This window comes from Balaenoptera acutorostrata, chromosome 15, assembly GCF_949987535.1.
Source record: "Balaenoptera acutorostrata chromosome 15, mBalAcu1.1, whole genome shotgun sequence".
Lineage (NCBI taxonomy): Eukaryota > Metazoa > Chordata > Mammalia > Artiodactyla > Balaenopteridae > Balaenoptera > Balaenoptera acutorostrata.
Genome location: NC_080078.1, coordinates 8,889,192 through 8,908,879, shown reverse-complemented (window position 1 = coordinate 8,908,879; position 19,688 = coordinate 8,889,192). Strand labels below are relative to the sequence as shown.

Sequence of the window (19,688 nt, the reverse complement as noted above, 5' to 3'; positions counted from 1 at the left end):
CTGTCTCAGTCTTACTGAAGTTCTATTCTAGTTTCTTTTTTTAAGTCTTTTTCTTCTCTATGTTTCATTTTGTATACTTTTATTGCTATGTCTCCAAATTCAGCAATCTTTTCTTCCACAGTGTCTAATCTTTTAATTCCATCCAGTATTTTTCATCTCAGACTGTACTTTTCATCCCTAATATAGGGCTAAGTTTTTCCTCACTACTGAAGCAGTAGTCTTCTGAGTACTCTGTATGATGCACTGTATGTTGTGAGTTTTGTTTAATCTGAGTGGAAACACAAACTACTCCTGGTCCCACATAATCTCTGGGGATTGTACCACCTGTTCATTTCTATTGGTTTTTCTCCCTGCCTTGAGTAGTTTTCTCACATGCATGTGCTTATAAGTACTTAGCTGAAGACACAGGAGGACTCTCTGCAGATGTCCAGAGTCTTTCTTTGTACTCAGCTCTCTATTCTTCATGCAGGTCTCCTGCAAATTCTAGCCAACTCAACAGCTCTGAGTCCTCAACTCTACCCTCAACTCAGAAAGAATAATAGGATCTGTGTTGGCCCCTTCCCTGTACTGTGACCTGCAAACAATCTCCAAGCAATAAGCTGGTTTGATTGTGGAGCCCACCTTTTTTTTTCCTCTCAGGAATCATTGTCCTGTGCTGTCTGTTGGCCATTGTCTGAAAAACCCTTGTTTTAGATGCTTCGTCTGAGTATTTTTAGTTGTTTAAGGTGGGGTTGTAAATCTGGTGCCAGTTACTCCATCATGGCCAGAATGGAAATTCTTCTCACTTACATCCTTTTTCTTAAATTTATTTTTGGCTGCACTGGGGCTTCATTGCTGCACGTGGGCTTTCTCTAGTTGCAGTGAGCGGGGGCTACTCTTCATTGCAGTGTGTGGGCTTCTCATTGCAGTGGTTTCTCTTGTTGCAGAGCACAGGCTCTAGGCGCATGGGCTTCAGTAGTTGTGGCACGTGGACTCAGTAGTTGTGGCTCACGGGCTTAGTTGCTCCGTGGCACGTGGGATCTTCCTGGACCAGGGCTCGAACCCGTGTCCCCTGCATGGGCAGGCAGATTCTTAACCACTGTGCCACCAGGGAAGTCCTCTCACTTACATTATTGAAGGATATATTCTCTGGGTACAAAATTGTGGGTTAGCAGTTATTTTCTTTCAGTGCTTTAAGATTCTATTATTTATTGCTGGATAATAAAATGTCCTAACACTCAGTGGCTTAAAACAATAAAAATTTATTATCTATCAATTTCTATGGATCAGGAATCTGGGAGCAGCTTATCTGGGTACCATTGGCTTAAAATCTCTCATAAAGTTATAACAAGCTGTTGTCATCTGGTCTCATCTGAAGGCTCAATTGGAAGCTAATTCACATGACTGTTGGCAGGATTCAGTTTCTCACAGGCTTTTTGACTGAGGGCCTCAGTTCATCACTAGCTGTTGGCTGAAGACTGTCAGGTCCTTGCCACGTGGACCTCTCCATAGGACAGCTCACTGCATGGTAGCTGACTTCCTTCAGAATGAGTGAGCAAGGGAGAGTGAGCAATACTGATGCCACAGTCTTTCTGTGACCCAATATCAGAAGTGACAGCCCATCACTTTTGCTTTACTCTATCCATTAGCACACATCAGTAAATCTAGCCCACATTCAATGCTGTGAATGGCAGGAGGTGGGGAATCACCAGAAAGGCTACCGACTACAAAGACACATTCCATATTTCCTTCTAGTTGCAGTGATTTCTGTTGATGAGTCAGCTGTCAGTCTAATTATTGCTCCTTTGAAAGTAATGTCTTACTTCTCTGCTTCTTTTTTTTTTTTTAATATTTATTTATTTATTGGCTGTGTTGGGTCTTCGTTGCTGAGCGCGGGCTTTCTCTAGTTGCGGCAAGCAGGGGCTACTCTTCGTTGCGGTGCGCGGGCTTCTCATTGCAGTGGCTTCTCTTGTTGCAGAGCGTGGGCTCTAGGTGTGCGGGCTTCCGTAGTTGTGGAACAGGGGCTCAGTAGTTGTGGCACACGGGCTTAGTTGCTCCGTGGCATGTGGGATCTTCCCGGACCAGGGCTCGAACCTGTGTCACCTGCATTGGTACGCAGATTCTTAACCACTGCGCCACCAGCAAAGTCCCTCTGCTTCTTTTATTTTTATTTTGTAAAATTAATTAATTTTTTTTTTTGGCTGCATTGGGTCTTCGTTGCTGCATGCAGGCTTTTCTCTGGTTGCGGCGAGTGGGGGCTACTCTTCGTTGTGGTGTGTGGGCTTCTCATTGCGGGGGCTTCTCTTGTTGTGGAGCATGGGCTCTAGGCGCGTGGGCTTCAGTAGTTGTGACACACGGGCTCAGTAGCTTTCACTCGTGGGCTCTAGAGCGCAGGCTCAGTAGTTGCGGCGCATGGACTTAGTTGCTCCGCAGCATGTGGGATCTTCCCGGACCAGGGCTCAAACCTGTGTCCCCTGCATTGGCAGGCGGATTCTTAACCACTTCGCCACCAGAGAAGCCCTCTGCTTCTTTTAATATGTTCTCTCTTTCTTTGGTTTTCAGCAGTCTCACTAAGTGCCTAGATGTGATTTTCTTTAGATTTACTGATTTTTATATAGTATTTTTTATGACCAGATGCCTTACTGAATTCTTGTGTTATTTATATAAATTCTCTCTGAGCTGAATTTTATTAGCTTTGATCAGGAGCTAGAAGAGGTAGGTTGTACAGTGCAGGGCCTTGGTGATCATGACTGGACACAGCTGGGAAGACACAGGCTGACAAGCAAGGCTGTGCAGAACTTTCCTGCTCTTTGAACAATGATGAGTGAGGGTGTGTGTGTGTCTGTGTATGTATGTTCCTAGCACCAAGGAAAATCTGAGGCATAAAGGTTGCTGTATCAAATGTTTCTGTCCTCTCAAAATTCATATGTTGAAACCTAATCCCCAAAGTGATGGTATTTGGAGGTGGGGTTTTGGGGAGGTAATTAGGTCATGAGAATAGAAATTGAAACCCTTATGAGTGGAATTAGTGCCTTTATAAAAGGGACCCTAGAGAGCTTTGCTCCTTCTGCCACGTGAGGATGCCATCTATGAACCAGAAAGCAGGCCTTCATCTGACACTGAATCTGCCAGTGCCTTAATCTTGGACTTCCCAGCCTCCACACCAGGAGAAAAATTCTGTTGTTCATAAGCCACCAGTCTACAGTATTCTGTTACAGCAGCCCAGACAGACCAAGAGAGGGGTCACTTCTCAGAGGGCCTGAGACAGGAAAAGCAGGGTAAACCAGGATATTTTACATCAGAATGTTAAGTACCAAGAAAGTATTACTTTTGGTAAGATTTAAGTATGGGGTATGGGGCAAGTGTGGGGGTCTCAGTCAGGGGCAGAGGATGCCATGGCCATGCCAGGCAATGAAGTGCAGGCCAGAAATAGATGAAAATAAATGCAGACCCTACTCCAGTGTATGCTGACTTCTAAAAGCCCTTTCAATTCTGTCAATGCATGCCACTAGGAATCTTATATAAATAAATGATACTAATATAAAAAAAAAAACCAATGGTGTTTCTACTTACAATGGCCCTGTCTCCATGGAGATGTTGACATGTGCTTTGATTTTCAAATCCTTCTGAATTTTAGGGTCGCAGGCTTGCCTGAAATTTCCCAGGTAGATCCTGCCTGGCATTATCTCAACAGGGTATGGTTGGAAGGCATCCAGTTCCTGAGGTGGAGAAGGAGAAAGGCTGCTATGATAATAATCCCCAGAGAAGAAGTTGTTTTTGTTTCGTCTCTTGAAATGTGGCTCAGCAAACAAGCTTAGAAAGACAAACTGGGACAGTGAATGAGACTAACCCAATGTTCATTGTGGCACTATTTATAATAGCCAAGACATGGAAGCAACCTAAATGTCCATCGACAGAGGAACAGATAAAGAAGATGTGGTACATATAACACATGGAATATTATTCAGCCATAAAAAAGAATGAAATAATGCCCTTTACAGCAACATGGATGGACATAGAGATTACCATACTAAGTGAAGTAAGTCAGACAGAGAAAGACAAATATCATATGATATCACTTATATGTGGAATCTAAAAAGGTGATACAAATGAACTTATTTACAAAACGGAAACAGACTCACAGACATAGAAAACAAACTTCTGGTTACCAAAGGGGAAAGGTAGAGGGGGGAAGGATAAATTAGGAGGTTGGGATTAACATATACACACTATTATATATAAAATAGGTAGTCAACAAGGACCTACTGAATAGCACAGAGAACTCTGCTCAGTATTCTGTAATAACCTATATGGGAAAAGAATCTGAAAAAGAATGGATATATGTTTATGAATAACTGAACCACTTTGCTGTACACCTGAGATTAACACAGCATGGTAAATCAGCTATATCCCAATATAAAATAAAAATTAAATTAAAAAAATTAAAAACAGGGACTTCCCTGGTGGTCCAGTGGTAAAGAATCCACCTTCCAATGCAGGGGACACGGGTTCGATCCCTGGTCAGGGAACTAAGATCCCACATGCCGTGGGGCAACTAAGCCCAAGCACCACAACTACTGAGCTCACGCACCTCAACGAGAGAGGCTGTGTGCCACAAACTACAGAGCTTATGCACTCTGGAACCCGCGCACCACAACTACAGAGCCCACACGCCCTGGAGCCTGCACGCCACAACTAGAGAGAAGCCCGCACGCCGCAACAAACAGCCCACGCCCCAACGAAAGACCCCTCATGCCTCAACGAAGATCCCACGTGCCACAACTAAGACCCGACACAGCCAAAAATAAATAAGTAAATTAATTAATAATTAATAAAGCTTTTTTAAAAAATTAAAAACAAAACTACCCTTTGATCCAGCAATCCCACTTTTGGTATATATCTGAAGGAAATGAAATCACCATCTTGAAGACATATCTGCACACGCCCCCAACCCCCGCCCGCCCAGGATCATTTGAGCATTTTTCACAAAAGACATAGACATGACCTAAGTGTCCATCAATGGATGAATGGATAAAGAAAATATGGCATATATATACAATGGAATGTTGTTCAGCCATAAAGAAGAAGGAAATCCTGTCATTTGTGACAATGTGAATGGACCTTGAGGCCACTGTGCTAAGAGAATAAGTCAGAAAAAACAAATATTGCATGATCTCATATGTAGAATCTAAAAAAGTGAAAGTTGGGACTTCCCTGGCAGTCCAGTGGTTAAGACTCCACACTCTCAACTCAGGGGGCACAGGTTCTATCACTGGTCAGTGAACTAAGATCCCACATGCCACACGGCGTGGCCAAAAATAAAAATAATAATAATAAAATAATAAAATAAAATAAAAATAAAAAAGCGAAACTCCTGGAAACAAAGAGTAGAGTGGTGGTTGCCAGGGGCTGTGGGGGTGAGGGAAATGGGGAGATGTTGGTCACGGTTATAAACTTCCAGATATAAGGCAAATAAGTTCTGGGGATCTAACGTACAGCATGGTGACAACAGTTAACAACACAGGGCTTCCCTGGTGGTGCAGTGGTTACGAATCCGCCTGCCAATGCAAGGGACACAGGTTCGAGCCCTGGTCCGGGAAGATCCCACATGCTGCGGAGCAACTAAGCCCGTGCGCCACAACTGCTGAGCCTGCGCTCTAGAGCCCGCAAACCACAACTACGGAAGCCCGCGCGCCTAGAGCCCATGCTCTGCAACATGAGAAGCCACTGCGATGAGAAGCCCGCGCACCGCAATGAAGAGTAGGCCCCGCTCGCCGCAACTAGAGAAAGCCCACGCACAGCAACGAAGACCCAACGCAGCCACAAATAAATAAATAAATAAAATTATTAAAAAAAAAAAAAAACATGTATTTTTTATGTATTATGTACTTGAAAAGTTGCTAAGAAAGTACATCTTAAATGTTCTCATGGGCTTCCCTGGTGGCGCAGTGGTTGAGAATCTGCCTGCCAATTCAGGGGACACGGGTTCGAGCCCTGGTCTGGGAGGATCCCACATGCCGCGGAGCAGCTGAGCCCGTGCGCCACAACTACTGAGCCTGCGCGTCTGGAGCCTGTGCTCCGCAACAAGAGAGGCCACGATAGTGAGAGGCCCGTGCACCGCGATGAAGAGTGGCCCCCACTTGCCGCAACTAGAGAAAGCCCTCGCACAGAAACGAAGACCCAACACAGCCATAAATAAATAATTAAATATTTTTTTTAAAAAAAGTTAAAAAAAAAAATGTTCTCATCTCACACACACACAAAAAATGGTAATTATGTGAGGTGACGGATGTGTTAATCTTATGGTAATCATTCTGCATATGTGTATCAAGTCATCTTGTTGTAAACCTTAAATTGACACAATGTTATATGCCAATTATATATCAAAGCCAGGGGGAAAATTACAAAATTTGATCGTTTCCAAGGAAAGATTATTAGAGCACCAATCAGGTGTTTAGAAACAATTATCATCAAATAATAAGACTAATCTTATAAACAAGTTGGAAAACAGCCAGAAAAGCATGCCAGTCTAAGACTGCTCTCAAAGCATGCCTCCAGGAGACTGAGAACTAATGAAAATTCCCCTAACGGTCTCTTGGGTGACCTATTACAGTTCAGATGTCTGTAATAAGACAGTGGCTACATGGATTGAAAACTTACCTGTTACATTTAGGAAAATAAAACCCAGGCATAACCCCAAAAGAAAAAAAAAAAAAAGACATCCACTAACATTGTATGAACTCATGTTTCTAATATGATCTGTTTAGAGACCCTTTTTTCCCATCAGTTTTCCATGGGAAATGTTAACCTATATAATTTCAAAGGTCAAACCAGCTCTAAAATGCCTCTGGCTCCAAGTCTGACTCAGAAATAACATGTTAAGTACCTCAAGCTATTTTGCTGTCCACTTGAGCCTTTCAGAGCCTTCTGGCTTCAGCACACCTCCCCTCACCGTGAACGTGAACCTACCACAAGCCCACATTCCTCCCAAACTGTTAGCCTCAAAAGCCTTTATCAATGAGCAGACACCACGCTGAGCCAACCCTCAAGTTCGTGAGACACACGGCCCTTCTACATGCAGGCAGGCCCACTACTTGCGGATGTGACCCAAAGCACTCCCCAGGGTTCAGGGTGACCCCGCCCAGGACGCTCAGCTTGCCGGGGGCCAAATGAAATCCTCCTGGTTTCATTCGGAAAATCTCACGCAATACCCACCACAAATCTGTCAACTCTTCCTGATGCTTTCGACCCAGCTTCCTTTCCTGCGGTTGTAACGGCTATGGGGGAGAGGGTGTGGGACGGATAAAACATGCTCTGCCGTTAATTCTAGAGGACACGATTTTGACAAATGTAAAAGAAACTGGTATCACAAATTAACATGCCCAAACCGAGCCCACTGCCTTCCCCCGACACTATCACCGCCTCCTCCTGTGTCCCCTTCTCAATGAGCCACACCACTGGCCACCTGTCACCCGCACCTGAACTGTGGCATTATTCTAGACTCCTCCCTCTCCCAGGCCCCCCCCCCATGTCTAATCAAAGCCGTTTCCTAAGTATTTCTTGAATCTGTCCTCTCCTCTTCATCCCTGCCTCCAGGCAGGTCTCCCCAGACCCACCTTGCCCGCATTGGTCTGGGCTCTGCTCTGCAATCAGAGTTGATCTTTCTAAAGGGCAATCTAACCAGGTGCCCCTCCCCGGACTTAAAAGCACTTGGTGGCTCACCAGCATCTCTCTCTAGTGTGGTCTTCACACATGCCCTAGTCACAGAACCCCTTTGCTCAAAGTGAAATCTTATTTAAGGGGTGCCACATATAAAACGGGAAATTAGAAATCACTGTGTCTAAAGGAGAGGGGCAGTCTCAGAGCCCAAATTCTGTGCCTCCACCTCCCCTCGCAGGAGTTCCTTGGGGAGCAGTAGGGACACTCCTGCTTTACACTGTGTCAGAACACGTAACAGGAAGGGAGGGGGGCTTTCACTCTTACCCCTGAATTAGTAACAAAGGTCCCAAAGTAGGGAGTGGCAAATACTTGGAACGTACATTCTAAAGAGGGAACAAGCAGAGTAGAACTCACCCATCCAGGCCCTGCTAGATACCACCAGCCACCACCCTACCCCTCTTCCCAATCTAAAGAAGACTGGGGGCAAGGACAAGTCTCAGGTGTATACACGTCAAAACTGACCAAACTGTACATTTTAAATAGGTGCAGTTCATCCTATGCCAATTCCACCTTCCTAAAGCTTTAAAAGAAAAATAAAGAAGGTGAGGTATCAGCATGTGACGTCTGCAGACCAGAAAGACTCCCTCCCATCACTGCAAAGCCAGTAAGTGTGCTCCTCTAGGAGCGAGGAGGAGTGCCTGGCAGGACGGGGAGGCTGGCTGTACACCTGTTGAGCTGAACATCATAGCTCAGTGGAAGAAGGAGAAGAAGGCCTTTGGAGAACTTGACATATATACCCTGCATTTGGGAACAGGTATGACCCCAGACACAGGTCCCTACCTTTTCACACAGGCTGACTGGAGCAGCCAAGCCAGCGAGGCAAGAAGGGGCCTCCTTCCCCACTGTCACACTCCCCTGTGGCTCATTCTGGGATTCAGGTGAAAGAATGTGGACGCGGTGGGAGGTCATGAGCTACCAAGGGAAGGGAAGGGCATTGGGAGTACTCCTGTCAGGAATTCTCAGCTGGCTCTCTCTGAAGGATGCTCAGTAACAGTTGGGGCCCCCTGAACACAGCCCCAAGAAAACCAGCAACAAAGGCCAGCAGCAGCACACAGAACCTGGCTGGGGCAGAATGAGAAGGCAGCACTTCCCCACCACTGACAAATAGCCAGGGCCACAGTGGACCCACAGCACCAAAGGGACCAGACCCAGAAGAGGGGACGTAAGGAGATGTCCATAAAGCTATCCCACACCCCTCCCTACTCCCAGCCCTCAGCCCCCAGCAAATGGAAGGCTGCCCAGCTCTGGAAGATGAGAAGAGAGGAGATTTGAGTTGAGATTGGAATGTTAAAGTAGCCTAGATTGTACTGGACTGTTTTTACGCCCTTTTCAAAAAATTACTTCAAAAACACACAAAAGTAGAGAGAATAGTATAACAAACCTTGGATCTATCACCCTTCTGCAAGCATTATCAACTAATGGCCCATTTTGTTTCATCTATACCCCTGACTTCCCAACCCTCCCCAGATTATTTTGAAGGAAATTCCAGACATCATATCATTTTAATTATAAATATTTCACTATGTATCTCTAAAAGATAGGGACTCATATTTTTAAAAACATAGCCATAATAATGTCATCACAACCTTAAGAAATATATAACAATAATTCCTTACTATCATGAAATTCCAGTTCATAGGCACATTTCCCCCATTGTTTTATAATATGACTAGACTGAAATTTTCCATAACCGGAAGCGGCCAGAAAGTATGGAATCTGCCCATGATGCTGCAAAGGGCAAGAATGAGAGCACAGTTGAAGGCAATTGCTGAAAAGAATGAAACCTCTGCAAGTTCACATTCCATTACACTCAGACCCTTCAAGAAACCAGATACTATAAAAGGCCCCCAGGGACCAGTCCCTGCCTGCCTATCATTGCCACCCAGTGCTTGCCTTACCCTCACCCCATTCCCTTCTGGTTTGGCTCCAGGAAGTAAGTGCTCCTCTGGGCTCCAGACATCTGGTACATCCCTTGGCCACACCTTATTACAACCCCTGTCTCCCCCTTTTTACTGTATCCTCTGGACCCAGCCAGGGTTTGTGTGGCCAGACGGCTAAGGATGGCGAGGCAGCCTCGAATCATGATGGCCCTGCCTGCCCGTGTGACTTTGACTACGACCCACCATCCAGAACACCCTGCCCCGGATCCCTGCCCTCTGAACCAACTTCATCTATTAAACACTGCCCTGGATTTTGCCTGAACCTGGCGATTATAAATTCATCATACTGGACTGGACCTCCTGGCTGCCCCAGGTTCATTCCCAAGCCATCTTTGACATCTCTTCCATCTTTTCGATGTCATCTGTCTCCTTCTTCTCTTTCTCCAACCCTGCTCCCTGCCCCTCGGTCCCCAGGGGAAGGCCATGCTCCCATCCAAGCCTGCCTGTGCTCAGCACCCTGCCCTACCTGCGGCATCCAGATGATCTTCTGTGTCCGGAAGAAGTGGTACATGGCCGAGAAGCTCTCGTAGCCTCCTCTCAGGATATGGATGGGGTGGCGGGTGAGGTGAGTCAGGGTTCTGCCACACTCAATGGCAGCTCCAAGCACAATTCCTAAGAGTAGAGACCAAAAAGATGAATGTCCCCTGTGTGCTCACCATTTGCCTAAAGGCCCAGTGGATAGGCACTCCATTCTGAAAACCAATTGTCTAGAAAGCTGAAGCAAATATAAATAGAGATGAATGTTACAATTAAAATTTAAAAAGCAATTCACCACCAAGTAAGCTGATCTTTTTCTGTAAACTCCGAGATTTCATTTTTTTTTTTCATATTGTTGCAAGGAAGGATGATTCAACATGAGGGGAATGTGTATGTATATATACAACATCACATATTATATACCATACAATTCATCTATTTAAAGTATATAAATTAATGTTTTTTAATATATTCACAGTCGTGTAACCATCACTGCAGTCAATTTCAGAACATTTTAATCACCCCCAAAAGAAATCATGTACCAGTTATAGGGTTTCATTCCTCATTTCCCTCCAAACATCCAGCTCTAGGCAACCATTAATCTAATTTCTACAGATTGACCTATTCTGGACATTTCATAGAAATTGAATTATACAATACGTGGCATTTTGTGTCTGGTTTCTTTCACTGAGCATAATGTTTTCAAAGTTCATCTATGTTGCAGCAAGTGTCAGCACTCCATCCTTTTTCATAGCTGAATAATATTCCACTGCGTGGCTCTCCACCTTTTGTTTACCTATTCATCTATTGATGAATATTTGGATGTTTCCATTTTGTGGCTATTATGAATAAGGCTGCTATGAACATCCATGTGCAAGGTTTTGTGTGCACATGTTTAATTTCTCTTGGTATATACTGTGGACAAAGAATGTTGCTTGCCATATGAGTAAACAAAGGATGCTGCGGCCATCAAGCCATCAGCCACTGCAGCTGCCCCCGACTGTGCAATTTGCTATGAGCGGGCAAATTATATGCGTGTGGTTTTTGGTTTTTGTTGTTCTGTGGTTGTGATTTCTTACCGAGTGAGGATGGGGGCTCCACAGCACTAAAGTGAGGTCAGGTATAGACTGTAGAGGGTGTTGTCTTTACTGACCAACATTTCCTAGGATTTCAGGGTCCAGCCGACAATCCTAGGATTGCAGACTAGAGCCCAACAGGATGAGCTTAGGGAGGAGGGGACAATTTCCCGGCTAAGGACCTCCTGAGAAGACTGGTTTTATTAAAGGTGGAAACCTAGCGCCACCCAGTGACCGCTGGTGTGAATGCCCAACCCATGGAACTCCACCCATACATATTAGTCACTGAGCCACAAGCAGCAGCAAGGGGTGGTCAGCCCAAAGCAGGGGCTGAATGGAGAATGCAGTGGAGCCTCAGTGAAGCAGATTAGAACTGACCACGTTCCAGCGTGTGGCTGGAGTGACTGCACTGTTCTCCAGCATCTACCCTGGCCTTAAGAGACCAGACAGAGCCAAACTGCCCAGGTTTGAATCCTGGCCCCACCACTTACTAGGTGTGGTGGTGTAAAAACTCTCTCCACAAACCTAGAAAAATGGTACACATGAACTGGTTTGCAGGGCAGAAGTTGAGACACAGATGTAGAGAACAAACATATGGACACCAAGGGGGGAAAGCCGTTGGGGGGTGGGGATGGTGGTGTGATGAATCGGGCGATTGGGATTGACATGTATACACTGATGTGTATAAAATTGATGACTAATAAGAACCTGCTGTATAAAAAAATAAATAAAATAAAATTCAAAAAATTTTTAAAAAAAAAACTAATACTAAACTTTCTTTGGGTTATTTGTATGGAAATGTGTTAATATAAATGTTTCAGACATTACATGAAATTCCTAAAAATCTTATATGTTCTGGTATAATGTTATAAGTCATAATTCTAGTAATTATTTTAAAATGTATGTCTCAGAAATAACTAAATTTCCCTGTTAATTGCATTACTATGAACTTTCATCAAATCTTTAACCGTGGTCATTTTTAAGTCTTTTGTCATTTACAGACAGTTCTGGGTATACTCTGATGCTTTTGCAAAATTGTTCCTATAAAAGGGTTTCATCTTCAAGGAACTCATGGAAAAGACTCTGACAAGTACGGGTTTCTGGTAACTGACTATACTGCTGAACTGAATGAATAAGCATTTTCAGAACTCTAATGGAAAACTGATGAATTCATAAAAGTGCTAACAAAAGATCAAGATGAAAAAAAAATTAATTACATAGGACTGAGTTAACTGATGAGGATGATTATAATTTTTGTGACTTTACGTTTGAATAAAAAAAAAACTCTCTCCACAAATTCTTTCAAATGCCTCCCTTTAAAAGGTTGAGTTTAGGGACTTCCCTGGTGGTGCTCCCAATGCAAGGGGCCCAGGTTTGATCCCTGGTCAGGGAACTAGATCCCACATGCATGCTACAACTAAGCGTGCCACAACTAAGGAGCCCGCCTGCCACGACTAAGATGGTGCAACCAAATAAATAAATAATTAAATATTTTTTTAAAAAAAAGTTGAGTTTTAATTCCCCTCTCCTTGAGGGTAGGCTGTACTCAGTGACTTGCTTCTAATGTATAGAATGTGGCAAGAGTGGCTGTTTAAGTCCCAAGACTAGGTCATAAAGGGTACATGGCTGTCCCTTTCTCTCCCTCTTTCTTGGATCACTCGCTCTGGGGTACACCGGCTGCCCTGTCATGAGGCCATCTAAGCAGCCCCATGCAGAGGTCCATGCAGTGAGGAACTGAGGACTCCTAGCTATTCCCATGTGAGTGACTCATCTCAGAGGCACATTATCCTGGCCTGGCCAAACCTTCACATGACAGCAGTTCTGGCTGACGTCATGACTACAACCTTAGGACAGGCTAGAACCTCCCAGCTAAGCTACTCCTGAATTCCACAGAAACGAATAGATAATTAATGTTTATGGTATTAAACTACTGAGTTTGGGGGTAATTTGTTACACAGCAATAGATACCCATGGTCCCACACCTGGGGAATGAGTTACTTCACCTTCCTGGACCCCAATTTCCTCATCAATAAAGTGGGGATGTTACCTATTAGGGCATAATTCTCCATGGTCTTTCATGTTTCTACATATCCTCTGAACAAAGGCACTGGCTTTTCAAGGATATGTGTATAACAAACAGCCTTGGATGATAGAGACAGTTTCTGCCTCTAGAGCCAAGGGTGGGCAGGCTTTCTGCCCATTTGTTAAAAAAGATTCAGGCCCCCTAAGCTCAGAGTTCTCCATAATACCACCACTGCATTCTGGCTACTTTTATTGCTCTGAGAAATAAAGCCCTTTGTCTCTGACCCAGGAGCCTCATGTCTTTTGCCAGCATCCATGAAACCATGGCAGGCTCACTTGTCATCTTGCAAGGAAGGAAAAATCCAAGACCCTTCCCAGTTCCTGACATTGCCATCCTCATCGGGTTGCTCTGCAGATGGCATGAGGTGACCCAGGCAGAGCTCCTGGCGTGTGACCAAAGTGCTCAATAACTTAGCTCATATTCTTGCTGTTACTGTAAAAACCCACCTTGATCGCCTTCATCAGTGTTGTCATCACCACTGTCACCTTTTAGGATTCCCTTCAGGGAGCTGGTGCTGTTATCATACACCACACAGTATTCCACACACTCCAGATCCACAGACTCCGGGACAAGATATTCACCTGCCCTCTAAAGAAACCACAAAAGAAGGCTATTGGCGGGTGGGTTCGGCTGAACCCATATTCCCTGTACACCAGCACTGGGAGGAGCCGGAGGCAGGACGGTGTCCATCTCCCTGACTGCACACAGGCACGGAAGCACTGAGAGTGGACCAGAGAGTCTGCTAAATTCCAAGGATCTGCCACACCCATATTCCCTCCTGGGGGAAGCTGAGCACAGCTCACTGGGCCAGAGATAACTGCCTGGCCAAAGAACAGTGGTCTATTGACCAGCCCACAGCCCATTAGGTGCCCTGGCATGAGTGCTCTGAGAGCAGTCGTGGCCACCTTAACTAATGACATTCCTGTCTGAGGGAGAGTGTTGGCGTTGGGGACCGAATCCAAAATCTGCCATGAAGAGGGCAGTAAGCAGAAGCCTTGAATGGACAGAAGTCATAAGCAAGCAGGTATAATGAGGCAGACTGTAAGCTCAAATGGAAGCTCTGAGAGAGCAGGAACTTTTGTCCCTTTATCGCCACTGATGTATCCTGAGCTTCCAGCACAGTGCCTGGCACACAGTAGGCCATAAATATGGTTAAAGGAAGGAATGGGCAAACAGCAGCAATGAGGTCGTGAGGAGGAGCTGGGGACTCGCTGAGTCAGCATTATGCTGGACCACAAGGGCAGGAACAACAGGTGCCTTCTGCCAAGGAGGTGATGACCTCTCCCAGTACCACAACTGCCCAGGACTCCAAAGGCTGTCCCAGAGCTCGGGAAGGCCCAGCTGGTAGCAGCAGAGAGGTAAGTCTTCACTTGTTCACAATGCTTCCTGAAAGCCTCCACTACTCAGGAGAAACTGAGCCTGGCTCTGTCCCTTGTGACCTGAACTGACTGTCGTAGAGGCCCTGACAGAGGACATTCAGGTGGGATAGGACGAGTGTGCATCTACTGTACTTCAAGGCAGAGCGGTAAGGCCCCTGGAAGTACAGACCCGGGACGTTCTCCAGGATTCTAAGGAGAGAAATCATATTCGTCTAACAGAATTGGGAGACAGATGGCGCTCAGAGGATGAGCAGGATTTAGACAGGTGATAATGAGGGGGTAGAAGGCTCTGGGTATGGAGGAGAGCATGAGCAAAAGGGGAAAGGTTAGCACAGCCCCTAGAGGCTTGAGCAGGTGGGAGCACAGGACAGTTGTGGCCGAACATCCATTTTTACTTAAAAAACATTCGTTGAGGACTCACTTTGCACTTACACTGTGCTAGGTTCTGAAATACGGAGATACGAAAAAAAACAAAAAGGGAAATGCCTGAGTTGGCCTGGAGGACTCAGAAGGGCCTCATGGGACAGGAGGCATTTGAGATGAGACTGTGAGGGCAAGTGGAAGTTTGCCAGATGGACAAGGGCTGAGGGAGCATTCCAGGCTGAAGGGACAGATACCCATCATTCATTTTTTAGTTAACAAATAGGTCCCAAGCACCTACCAGATGCCAGGGACCAGAGTGAGCACCTGGGATACAATGATGAACAAAGCATACACGTCCCTGGGTCACAGAGAGCAGTGTGTCCAAGGGACCACACATATTGTCATTTCCTAGATTGTAAGAGACCATTGGTTGTAAGATGCACCACCAATGTCATAACATCTGCAACCAGGAGTGTACACAGAAGGAGAGGTGTGTTGGCACATAATGCTACTTCAGGCAGGGCGGGGAGCAAGTGGTCCTGGGAAGACCTGAACTGGTGATCTAAAGCCCAGACCTCCCTCTTGGGCCCTGTTGCTCTCTGTGTCCCCTGCACACTGGGTTCACCTTCTCAGACCACTTCGTCCTGAAGCCTGAGTCACGACCACCAGCGACGCTCAGACTCCCATCCTCCAAACTCCACCACCAGAGTAGAAGGAGCAGCCTTCCCTAATGCCAATTCTGATTTGCTGTTTTCTTCCCAGGCCAATCACCGTGGCCAGGGTCTGGATCCTATTCTAGGGAGAATCACTAGACCCCCATGATTTAAGCAGAAAGAGGAGGAGTTCCCCTCAAAAAAGTGGAGGTGCCAGGCAGAAAACCAACAGATGTTGGCCACATTCACTTTTGGGAGAAAAGACTTTGTCACTTTAAGGTGCAAATCAATTGTAGGATATAGTCCAACCTCAGGAGTGTTAAAATACAGGGACAAATGAGCATCTTAGAACCCAGGAAACACGGCAGGACAAGGTTGTGGAGGTGTCAGGGGAGAGTGGAAGCATGCCGGATGAGGCTGGAGAGGGAGGTGGAACCAGATCCGGTGTGTGAACACCGACTTGGGGGGGCTGTGTGTCCTGCTGACGCTGGGGTTCCCTTCCGGCCTTCAGGCCTGTAACCTCCTGGCCAGAAAGTAGGGCAGGGGAGGTGTGAGGTGTCAGCCTGGCTGAGGGGCTGAGGCAGAGGGAATGCCTCTTTTCCAGAGCTGGGGGTACTGCCAGAATCAAAGGAACACACAGATTTGAGAGGTGCGTTGGAGGCAGAAAGCCATACAGGATGAAGGGGCTCTGAATCAGCTGCAAAACACCAAGGAAGGCCTGAAATGGAGATGAAGAGCTAGAGTATGGAGCTGTAAAACTGAAAATCCAGAGAGGAAAAAGCAGATAGTGACACACTAGGGTGGGGAAAGGGAGGTGTTAGGAGCAAGCTTATCCCAGAAAAATACTTGAGGCAGGGCACAGGCTCCCTGGCAAGTTGTGTGGGAAAGGGCCAGAGGTGGAGTGCATAGCAGCACGGTGGCAGTGGGAACAGGGGGAAGGGGGAAATATTGCAAGACAGAATTTTGGAAGTAAAATTGACAGGATGGCTAACTGCATGTGAACAGCTGAAGCTGTAAGCTTGGATGAAGTCTCTGAAGAAGGTATACTGACCGACAGATATACAAGAACAGAGTAGTGGTTTCTTCAGGCGGCAGCAGGAGAAAATGAAGCTGAACCAAAGAGGCAGAGAAGAAACCAGGGAAGCAAGGGAGAACTGGAAGTCAAGGGCAGAGAATGTGGTCAGGATGGGAGGGGTCAAGGTGGAGCCCAAGTGAAGGCTGCCAGTCTCAGCAGTGACCAGAGAGAGAAGACTCCCCACGGGGCTGGAGGGAAGGGCTTCCCTGCAGGAGCGAGGCCAGTGACTGCCTGCAGGGCCCAGTCATTATAAAAGCTGGACCGGGAATAGGAAGACAGGATGGAAATGGAAGGGAGGGGAGGGAAGGGGCTTCCGTCTCTGGGTTATACTAACTATTTCTATGGCTTGTTGTCTGTTGCCCGAGTAGGAGAGATGCTCCATGAGACAGGGAGAATGAATTAAGGGCATCTTGTATTCTGTTGCATCCCCAGGGTCTGGAACATTGCCTGGCAAGTCAAGGAATTAAAGCAACATTTGCTTAATGAAGCTGTTGACCGTGGGGGGCAGTGGGGAGACCTTAAGGAGTGTGAAACAGTGTAGGAGACCCTCATGGTGGACGCACAAGGGCAGTCCTGTCTCTGCCGCCCACAGTGTCCAGTAGTAGCTGCTGCCTCCTGGACCTCGGACACAATCTCCCATTCTCCCCACCCTCCTGTAAGGTAGCCCCAGATTCTGACTCTGCCCATATACCTTCTTCACGAGATGGGCTGTAATCACATGGCTTTCATCATACTCCCGTTTGGAACGCACATCTGAAAAGGAAAAGTATTTAAGTAATAACTAACTGCACTTGCAAAGGAACACATGACCAAACTAGAGCACTTACATCAGCATTAACGTATATTCGTTTGGCAGTTAGGCAACAGTTGTCGCGAATTTAAAATTCAAAGCGTGTAGTTGTCCTATTCTAGGCTGCCCACATAACTCCCCTGCCCCCTCATATCCACACCCATATCCCCTGTAAGGAACAGTGAGACTCCGCATCTATGATTTAGGGGGCGCTCTCTCTGAGGCTGAAAAAAGCAGGGAGGGGAGAAATCAAAGTCAGGGTAGCCTCACACTAAATGCCCCATGGAATTTTAGACCCAAATTCAGACTCTAGAGCCTAGGAGTTGAGGTTCTAATGCCCCTGTGAGGACAGAAGTTGTGGTATTGATGTCCTCTAAGTTGGGAGGATCATGGAACATAAATCCTAAAAAGAACCGTTATGCATAAATCTTAAAAAGGACTGTTATCCAAAATACACCAAGGATTCTTAAAATACAAGAAAACAATCAACTCAATTTTAAAATGGGCAAAAGATATGAACAGACACAGCATACCAAAGACAAATGGCAAATAAGCATATGGAAAGATGCTGCACATCATATGTCATCAAGGAAATGCAAATTGAAACACAAGATACCACTACATGCCTATCAGAATGGCAAAAATTCAAAACACAGAACACCAAATGCTGGTGAGGATGCAGAGCAACAGGAACTGTCATTTGTTGCCGGTGGGGATGTAAAACGGTACAGCCATTTTGGAAGACAGTTTGGCAGTTTTTAATAAAACCAAACATTCTCTTAACAGCAATTGTGCTCCTTGGTATTCACGCAAATGAGTGGAAAATGTATGACCACAGATGCTTATAGTAGCTTTTCCATAACTGCCAAAACTTGGGAGCAGCCAATATGTCCTTAAGTAGGTGAGTGGATAAATAAACTGTGGTACATCCAAACAATGGAATATTAATGAAACTGAAAAGAAAAGAGCTATCAAGTCATGAAAAGATATGGAGGAAAGTTAAATGCATATATGTGACAGAAGCCAATCTGAAAAGGCTTCATTTCACACTGTCCGATTCCAACTATATGACATTCTAGAAAAGGCAAAACTGTAAAGATCAGTGGCTGCCAGGGGTTAGTGACAGAGAGGGATGGATAGGCAGAACATACAGGATTTTTAGGTCAGGAAAACTATTCTGTGTGATATTATCATGATGGACATATGTCATTATATGTTTGTCAAAACCCACAGAATGTATCAATACATCAACCTTAATGTAAACTGTGGGCTTTAGGGGATAATGATGTGTCAATGTAGGTTCAACAATTGTAACAACTATACCACTCTGGTCTGGGATGCTGATAGTTGAGGAGGCTGTACCTGTGGGGTGTGGGGGGAGTCAGGGGTTATATAGGAACTCTCTGTACTTTCTGTTCAATTTTGCTGTGAACCTAAAACTTCTCTAAAAAACGTCTATTTTTTTTAAAAGACATAAGCAAGCACTAACCACAAAAGAAAACATTGATAAACCTAATCCTATTAAAATTAAAAACTTCTCTTTTCATTAAAATACAACATTGAGGGGACTTCCCTGGTGGCACAGTGGTTAAGAATCTGCCTGCCAATGCAGGGGACACAGGTTCAATCCCTGGTCCGGGAAGATCAACTAAGCCCGTCCGCCACAACTACTGAGCCTGCACTCTAGAGCCCACGAGCCACAACTACTGAGCCCACGTGCCACAACTACTGAAGCCCACATGCCTAGAGCCCATACTCCACAACAAGAGAAGCCACTGCAATGAGAAGCCTGTGCACCACAGCGAAGAGTGGCCCCCGCTCGCCGCAACTAGAGAAAGCCCGCACACAGCAACAAAGACCCAATGCAGCCAAAAAATAAATAAATAAAAAATTTAAAAATACAACATTAAGAAAGCAAAAGGGCAAGCCAGAGACTGAGAGAAAATATCCCTAATACAAATAACTAAGAAAATATCGTATCCAGAATTTATAAAGAACTTACAAAAATTCAGACATCTGAAGATATCTTTATCTGAAGATACCTGTATTATGAGACACATTTAGAAACAGCTCAAGACCACATCCCTAGGCTGACTCCAGCCCAGTAAAGTGCCTGCCTGAGGAAACTCAAGGCTTCCAAAGAACTTACTGTTT

The 19,688-nt window shown here is 45.5% G+C and overlaps 1 protein-coding gene across 3 annotated transcripts in view; it reads right to left on the bottom strand.

Moving 5' to 3' along the window:
* The window catches only part of STYXL1 (serine/threonine/tyrosine interacting like 1), a 61,166-nt gene that overhangs the window by 14,132 nt on the left and 27,346 nt on the right, over positions 1–19,688 (bottom strand). For 2 of the 3 annotated variants that reach the window (XM_007186566.3, XM_007186565.3), the window contains exons 3-6: positions 17,436–17,497; positions 13,721–13,862; positions 10,105–10,250; positions 3,553–3,698 (exon numbers count right to left, since the gene is read on the bottom strand). In XM_007186566.3, the coding sequence (XP_007186628.1) occupies positions 3,553–3,698; positions 10,105–10,250; positions 13,721–13,862; positions 17,436–17,497 (496 nt within the window). The remainder of the gene's footprint in view (positions 1–3,552; positions 3,699–10,104; positions 10,251–13,720; positions 13,863–17,435; positions 17,498–19,688) is intronic. The other variant, XM_028167542.2, reaches the window with a different exon arrangement.